Here is an 8,761-nt window from a genome sequence, read left to right as displayed (position 1 = left end):
CGCAGGCGTGCGCAGCGGAGCATCACGGGAGTGGTAGTTCCTAAATTGTATTTCCTCCTTCAGAGGCCGGAATCCCGAAGGTCCTGATGGGAGTTGTAGTTCTCTTGGACTTCGGGCTTCCGCCGAAAGTCTGGGCAGCCAGCCACAGGTGTGTGAGTCAAATGTCGCCGCTCTCTTCATGGTTCTTGACAAAATGATGGGTGAATAAAATGAATGACTCAAGAAATCTTTATTGAGGATTTCCAGTCGCTCCATTTGGGAGGTGAGTCTTATGAGGAACTCAAGCATTACACAAACATTTCATCTGAATATAATGTGGCACGGGGTGACAGAGGATGTAAGTAGCGATTTGAGAATGCAAGAAGGAACGCTTAGTCCATCGTAGGTTCAGAGAACAGTTCCTGGAGAAAAATGCCAGGAACTGAGCCAAGAAGGATCCGTTAGCCTCTTCAGGCGTGACAGAAAAAAGGGTGCTCTGTGCAGAAGAAAGTGAGCAATTTGATGTCCCCACACTGTAAATCTAGGGCTGCAACTGAAATACCTACATTAAGGGAAGCAGCCAGGAAAATCCATAGGAGGGGTGGGGATGATTGAAAACTGCAGCTGTCACTCCTGCCCAAAGGAGGCAGCCACCACTCTGCCAGGCAGGTATGTGGGACCACGGTGGCCAGTTCTTCAGTTTTTCAAGATAAGCCAGAAAGAAAGGTTTTTAAGGGAAATTTCCCACTTTTCAAATTTCAGCAAATAATAAGAACTTGTGGCCCAAATAAAACACCTCATCGGGTCAGAAGTGGCCAGCCTAGGGGCTCTGCCGGTTTTCAGTCTCTGTCATTAGCAGGTGTCTTTGCAGCAGAAGTGGCAGAAGATGAAACAGGAAATGTTGGCAAAAACCAGGCCTGAAGGGAATGTGTGCTATGCTGAGGAACCTAGGCCTTATCCAGAATGCAGTAAGAATTTTCGGTTGGAGGTGAGATTGATGATTGTCAGATCAATGGAGAGCTGTGGTTTGAGAGAAAAAAGACTGGGGGTAGGGAGACTAGCTGGAGACTATTGCTGTATTTTGACAAATGAGGCACAGGGGCTGAGCCAGGGACAGAGGTAAGTGTGGAAAGGCAGCCACAGCTATGAGAGATATTTAGAAGGAAAATATATAGGATTTGGTGATTAACTGGATATGCCGAGTTAAGAAGAAAGAGAGTTATCAAGACTGCATCTGAAGCAATTGGTGTGCATTACTGGGAAGATCAAAGTGCTTAACATAAATTAGAGAATTCAGTTAGAGGGACTTTGGAGCTGGGAGCAGAGCAAGGATGAAAATCACCTCTCTTTTGTGTATGTGGAGTTTCCAGTGACTCTGGGGAATCTAAAATCGTATATCAAGCAGGTGATACAGTGAACAAATGTGAGGTTTCAGCAGTAGGTGCTATTTTCACTTGGGAGTCATATGTAAACAAGTGGTCATTAAATCATGGAGCTCACGAAGAGTGAGGAGGAGAGGGGACCACACCAAGAAGCCTAAGAAGGGAGAGTCAGTGACACAGGAGTAAAATACGTCCTGGAAATAGTCAGCAGCATCTCTGCAACAGATGATGAGGCTTGAATGAAAGTGGGCTCAGGGGAAACATCAGGGTGAGGATTGGGAGGAGGGTTATGGAAGCAAGACTGTAGGAGGTAGAGAAAAGGGTGGATCATGAGATTAATTACTAATGTTAATGAGTGCTTGCTAGTTCCAGGCATTGTTCTAAATACTTTATTAATGTGTATAATCCTCACAATGACCCACTATCCTAGTTTTACTGAAGGCAAACTGAGATGGGGGTTAAGTAACCCACCTGGTGATCCCAGGCAGTTAGGCGCCTTTATACGCTCTGACACAGCACAATTCATTTTCCAGGCATTTTGTTGATAAAGGTGGGCAACAGGGACTCCAGATCAGGGAAGGATGTTTAGGATGTGAGGTTAAAGGGAGTAAACCAACTACTATATTTTAAATTAGCATTATCAATTAAAAGTATCAGAACTGACAGTAATCTTACCACATTCTATTTCTTTTCTTTCTTATGGTCCCGATCCCTGCTCTGTATCCCCCACCCAACACACACACACACACACACACACACACACACACACACACACACACGCGTGCACACACAGCTCCTTTATAACTTCTCTTAGGGACTAAAAATGCAGGGAAGAGGGGAAGGACCAGACATGGAGAACACCTGCTGTAACTGGGCTGACTGCATAAGGATTTGTAGTCAGAGCTCTGTGAGTGGACAAGTGCTATGTTTTGCAGTGAAATTTGGGCATGAAGAAGGAAGGGTTTGATATGATAAGACAGGGTCATATTGTTTTTTCAGTTTGTTTCCTGGGTGTTATGAAGTCAGAAGAAATGTGCACACCTTCCACATTCGAGTGAGGAGGTGGTGCCACCATGATCAGGATGGAGAGCAGGAGAGGATGGTGTCAGCAGCTTCCTGTCCTCTCACATCTCCACCCTGAGGGTTCCACAGCCCCCCGGGGGCTCTATGGGGACGAGTGTGAAAGAAGGACTCCCAGATACTGACTGCTGCTGGCTGAACGTGCTCTGCTCCCTGCTTCTAACAGCAGGTGGAGAGTTACAGCAAAACCAATACAGATAATTTTTCCTTCTCTTCCACTAGTTAAAATGGCTCATTCACTGGATACATTTTCCCTCTTCTGTACCCAGTAGCTCCAAATCACAAAACAGAGCCTATCTCAGACTCAGGGACACCAATCATGTGACTCTCCTATCCTGGTTTATCTCTTTAACTCTGTTTCTTTGAAAAAATAGAGCATTAAAAAAAAAGAATTAAAATGAGACATGTTTACTATATTAAAAACTCAAGTAGTAATGAAAGATGAAAGAAGAAAGCCACAAATCACCTTAGTTTTTATACCTATAGGGTCTGGTGAACATGATTGCAGACATTTCTCTGTACAGATGTACTGACAGGAAGGCAGTCTAATGGGAGGAATAAATAAAAATGAACAGAAATTATTTTCAGAGACTATAATATACATTGCTGTGTTCACAGTCCCGAGAGCAGTGCCTGGATCATAGTAGGTACGCAGTGCAATGCCGATAAAATTAGATTTGTTGACTCATTGCAGTAAGACAGACCGAATGCCAGAGGAATGGTGGGGCATCTCACCAAACAAAGGAAAAGAAAGAGTTATCATAGAATTTAGGGTGAGGATGGAGTTTGGGTGGATATTGCATAAAGTCAAGTGTTGCTAGGCTCAAAGAAAAACAGGGCTGTGTGTGAAAATGTGAACATTAGGTCTGGACTGCTAAGTGGACCCACGGTCTGTTTCCTTGGATACTAGAAAGTTGAGAGATGGGGACTTTTGGGTCCAGAAACCCCCTACCTGCAGCTCTGCCCCTGAGTGTAAATTGAGGCTGTGGTAGGAATTAGGGAATGAAGGGGCAAACCGCAGAGTTGTTTAGAAGACACATTCAACAGCGCTTGCTGACATTGGATGTGGAAAGAGGGAAAATAGTGAATTGAAATTTGACTCCTCGGTTTACGACTCCTGTGAGTGGGTAGCAGACCATATCTTTAACTGATATGAAACACATGGAAACAACAGTTGGATTAGGGAGGCAGGAGAGGGAAGAGGCAAGATGATCACCTCGCTTTTTATTTGTTGGACTTTGGATTTCTGTGAGAACTCTACAGTATCGATGCCCAGGAAGGAGGAGGTATGAGTGTGAGACACTGGAGGCAGGGATCAGAACTATAGATATAGATGCCCAGGAGGCATTCTCATTCCTTAGGGAGGGTTTGGAAAGTGAGAAGAGCACTGGATCAAGAGAAGGACCCCAGGAAGATTACCCTGCGATTCCAGAACTGGTAGGATGAACCCACAGTAAGACCACAAATGGACAGAGAGGTAGGCACCAAAGCAGAGAGCTGCCACCTCAGCGAAGCTGGGGTGAGTTCCAAGGAAGGGTGAACAGTGTCAACAGACTCCGGGATAAAAGAACTGAAATTGGTTTTCACAGCTGGCAGGTGGATGGTGACCTTGACCAGCGTAGCTGCGGGGGAGTGAGTAGAGCAGAAGGCTGATTTCTGTGTGTTCAGCCTTTAACAACAAGTGAGGTGTGGACAGAAAGAGGCTCCACCTTTCAGGAGCTCCACTCAGAAGGGGAGGAGATGGGGCAGTGGCTGCTGTGGGAATCGGGGTCCAGGATGATTTTTAGCAAGAAGAATTTCCAGTGATTCACTTTTCCAAGCCTTAAGGGTCAGGGCTTCAAGTATATTTGATGAAATGTATTAAAAATATTTTTTAAATATTTAAATCTGTATTCTTTTCCTCTACTGCCTTGAGCACCCCATCTCAATACTCACCCCACATCCCCCTTCCTGCCCCTTCCTAGCAACACACACACATACACACACACACACACACACAAACACACGCACAGCCATGTGCAATTGATTCTACTATAATGATATTATAATGACCATGCAGATCCCTTTTAGAAAGAATTGCAACTGGGACTGTACCCAGAAGGTGTGGCTGTGGCAAAGTGCAGACGGATCTTGAGCTCTGAAGGAAGAGCTAGTTGCACGTGTGTTTAGTCAGATTAAAGAAATTCTTTCAGACCAAACATTTAGGAAAAAATGAAATTTTAAAAAGATAAAACCAATAATAATTTTTATTTATTTTTTTGTCCTGCAGAGGTACCACCACCAAACTGTGAAGGCAACCAAACCACTCGAGCCAGCAAACCCAGGGGGAAGCATATGCGTCATATGAGCTCCCATCTCCAGCAGGTGGTGGCCCCCAGTCTTGGATTTTAATCTCTGTGGAAAGTGCAGGCTTCCAGGAGTTCTGTGGGGGCAAAGCAGAGAGGTAGGACAGTTAAAATCTACCTGTATTTATTTTCTGTTGAGTGAATTAACAGTTAAGCCTGATAAAAAGGTACTCAGACCTGTTGCCCTGCTCTTCTGATGGGTGGACATGGCCATTCCCCCAGTGGCCTCCTCCTCCTCCCTGCGCAGCCCCTGTACCAACACCGGGCCCCACACCAAGGATGGTGACATGATTTCCCTGCCCCACATCATCCCCCACCTTGTGTCTTATGAATGGGGCTCCCACACCTGAGTCCATGTGGCTGGAAGGAACCTAGGAGGACTCCTCTCTGACCTCTTCTTTAGTCAGGTGAGGAACTAACATAAGGAGATGCGCTAAGCACCCAGCACGTGTCGGCTTCCATGCTAGGGGCTGGGGATGGAGCAGGGTCCAGCAGAGTCAGAGTCTCCCCCATCACGGACGATATAGTTAGGTAAATATAACTGGGGTGCTCACAACAGTGGCCATGGACAAGCATGTTCCTTACACTAGAATTATGTGGACAGCTGTTAAAATGCAGAAACCCTGAACCTGCCATAGACTTGCTGAATCAGTATCCCCAGGGCCTGGGAATCAGTATCTTAAGGACCGTGGCTCATGGACCTGGACTCTGCAGCCGAAGAATACTCGCCCTATAGCTACACGGTATTCTCCCACGTCTTCCAAATGATTCCACTTGATGAAATGATGTGTGTTTCACCGTCTTCTAACTCTTAGAAAACTGATGTCCTAGATGAGTTCAGGCACATCTCATTTTATTGTGTTTTCCTTTATTGCGCTTCACAGATATTGTGTTGTTTTTTTTTAACAAATTGATGGTTTGTGGCAGCCGTGTGTCCAGTAAGTCTATTGGCGCCATTTTTCCAATAGCATTTGCTCACTTCATGTCTCTGTGTCACATTTTGGTAATTCTTGAAATAGTTCAGGCTTTTTCATTATTATTATGGTGATCTGTGATCAGTGATCTTTGATGTCACTGTTGTTAAACTATTTTGGGGCCCCACCAGCCATGCCCATTAAGACAGCAAACTTAATCGATAGATGCTGTGTGTGTTTTGGCTGCTCCACCAACACAACAGTATTGAAATTAAGCCAGTGAATAGCCCTACAATGGCCTCTAAGCGTTCAAGTGAAGGGAAGAGTCACACAAGTCTCACTTTAAATCGAAAGCTAGAAATGATTAAGCTCAGTGACGAAGGCATGTCGAAAACCAAGATACGCCTCTTGTGCCAAACAGTTAGCCAAGTTATGAATGCAAAGGAAAAGTTCTTAGAGGAAATTAAAAATACTACTCCAGTGAACACAGAAATGATAAGAAAGCGAAACAGCCTTATAGCTGATATGGAGAAAGTTTTAGCAGTCTGGATAAAAGATGAAACCAGCCATAACATTCCTTTAAGCCAAAGCCTAATCCACAGCAAGGCCTGAACTCTCTTCACTTCTGTGAAGGCCGAGAGAGGCGAGGAAGCTGCAGAAGAAAAGTTTGCAGAGGTTGGTTCACGAGGTTTAAGGAGAGAAGCCGTCTCCATAACATAAAAGTGCGAGGTGAAGTAACGGGTGCTGATACAGAAGCTGCAGCAAGTTCTCCAGAAGACCTCGCCAAGGTAGTCAGTGAAGGTGGCTACACTAAAGGACAGATTTTCGATGTTGATGGAACAGCCTTAAATGGAAGGAGACGCCATCAAGGACTTTCATAGCTAGAGAGGAGGAGTCAGTGCCTGGCTTCAAAGCTTCAAAGGACAGGCTGCCACTCCTGTTAGGGGCTAATGCAGCTGTTGACTTGAAGATGACGCCAATGCCCATTTAGCGTTCTGAGAGTCCTACAGCCCTAAAGAATTATGCTCAGTCTACTCTGTGTGTGCTCTAGAAATGGAAGAACAAAGCCTGGATGACAGCACATCTGTTTAAAACATGGTTTAGTGATATTTTAAGCCCACTTTTGAGACCTGCTGCTCAGAAAGAAAGATTCCTTTCAAAATATGACTGCTCCCTGACAGTGCACCTGATCACCCAAGAGCTCTGATGGAGAGGGACGGCGAGATTCATGCTGTTGTCATGCCTGCAACACAGCACCCGTTCTGCGGTCCATGGATCAAGGAGTCATTCCGACTTTCAAGTCTTATTATTTAAGAAATACATTTCATAAAGCTATAGCTGCTATAGATAATGATTCCTCTGATGGATCTGGGCACAGTCAACAGAAAAGCTTCTGGAAAGGCTTCCTCATTCTCGACACCATTAAGGACATTTTTGATTCATGGGAGAGGTTGGAATATCAACATGAACAGGTTTGGAAGAAGTTGATTCCAACCCTCATAGATGACTTTGAGGGGTTCAAGACTCCAGGGGAGGAAGTAACTGCAGATGTAGTAGAAACAGCAAGAGGACTAGAATTAGAAGTGAAGCCTGAAGATGTGACTGTCTTGCTGCAATCTCATGATAGAATTTTAATGGATGAGGAGTTGCTGCTTATAGATGAGCAGAGAGAGTGGTTTCTTGAGATGGAGTCTACTCCTGGTGAAGATGCTGTGAAGATTGTCGAAATGACAACAAAGGGTTTAGAATATTACGTAAACCTGTTTGATACAGCAGCGGCAGGGCTTGAGAAGACTGACCTCAATTTTGAAAGAAGTTCTACTGTGGCTAAAATGCTATCACACAGCAACACATGCTACAGAGAAATGGTTCATGAAAGGAACAGTCAACTGACATGGCAAACTTCATTGTTGTCTTATTTTAAGAAATTGCCACAGCCACTCCAGCCTTAGGCAACCACCCCCCTGGTCCTTTAGCAGCCATGAACATGGAAGCAAAACCTTCCACCAGCAAAAAGATTATGACTCGCTAAAGGCTCAGATGATAGTTAACATTTTTTAGCAATGAAGTATTTTTAACTAAGATACGTACATTGTTAGACATTGTTTAGACATAATGCCATTGCACACTTTTTGTGTAGTGCAAACATAACTTTTACATGCGCTGGGAAACCAAAAACTTCATGTGACTTGTTTTATCGCAGTGTTCTGAAACAGAACCCACACAATCTCTGAGGTATGCCTGTAGTGTGTAGGACAACTTTAGAGTTACCAGAACTGATCATTGTTCGAGCTCTCAGGAGCAGTGCCATGTAAAAGAACTCTGCGATGCTGCGAATGTTCTCTTTAGTCTCCTACGTAGAGCCACATGTATCTGTGGAACACTTAAATTATGGCTGATGTGACAGAGGAACTAAATTTAAAATTTTGTTTAATATTAATTAGTATAAATTTAAATAGCCCCATGCAGCTAGAGGCTACCATTTCAAACAGTGCAGCTCTGTATAAAAAGGAGTTTAGAGAGAGCCATGAGCATAGATGCATCACTCTCTTCCTTTCTTTAGGAATAGCATGGAATTCTGCATGTCCAAGATTTCACTGCCTTAGTGCCCTCAGCCATGTCCCCTTAACCATCTGTGCATACGAGTAGCCTTTCATTCACACTGGGATTGCATTGTTCCCTCATTATTTCTCTTGTCCATTGGTCATCTCTTGGTGACTACAGCCCACTCCTCCTTTTGTGTCCAGCACCCAGAACCCCAACCGTATTTGCTTTGCAGGTTCCCCATGCTGTTCCTTCTACTCACTTGATTTTGAACATTGGTTCAGGTTAGACACAGCCGTGACATATGCATGTCCTAAGTAGGATTCATATGTTGTTTTGTCCGGAAGTGTAGCCAAACATTTGGTGTCATCTCTGAACAGAAGGTCCTTGGTTTCTGACTGGAACATACAAAAACTGCCCGAGCAGTCATTTCCATTTTTTCCAAATTCATGCTGTCAAATGGACAGAAAGCACATGGGGACCTGTGACAAAGAGCTGCTGGGAGCACAAGGATGGG

At 44.5% G+C, this 8,761-nt stretch overlaps 1 protein-coding gene and 1 long non-coding RNA gene across 3 annotated transcripts in view; one reads left to right on the top strand and one right to left on the bottom strand.

Moving 5' to 3' along the window:
• Window positions 1-95: 95 nt before the first annotated feature.
• The window catches only part of LOC140691347 (uncharacterized), a 32,199-nt gene continuing 23,533 nt past the window's right edge, over window positions 96-8,761 (top strand). For both annotated transcript variants that reach the window (XR_012066983.1, XR_012066991.1), the window contains exons 1-2: window positions 96-262; window positions 4,711-4,884. This is a non-coding gene — a long non-coding RNA (uncharacterized lncRNA). The remainder of the gene's footprint in view (window positions 263-4,710; window positions 4,885-8,761) is intronic.
• Window positions 4,670-8,761, bottom strand: part of LOC102544452 (serotransferrin) — a 30,144-nt gene continuing 26,052 nt past the window's right edge. Inside the window, exons 16-17 of the mRNA XM_072954698.1 lie at window positions 8,507-8,696; window positions 4,670-4,863 (exon numbers count right to left, since the gene is read on the bottom strand). Coding sequence (XP_072810799.1) covers window positions 4,829-4,863; window positions 8,507-8,696 — 225 coding nt within the window. The 3' untranslated portion in view covers window positions 4,670-4,828. The remainder of the gene's footprint in view (window positions 4,864-8,506; window positions 8,697-8,761) is intronic.

Source organism: Vicugna pacos, chromosome 1 (genome assembly GCF_048564905.1).
Source record: "Vicugna pacos chromosome 1, VicPac4, whole genome shotgun sequence".
Lineage (NCBI taxonomy): Eukaryota > Metazoa > Chordata > Mammalia > Artiodactyla > Camelidae > Vicugna > Vicugna pacos.
The sequence above is the reverse complement of the archived record's forward strand: the minus strand, read 5'-3'. Positions and strand labels throughout refer to the sequence as shown.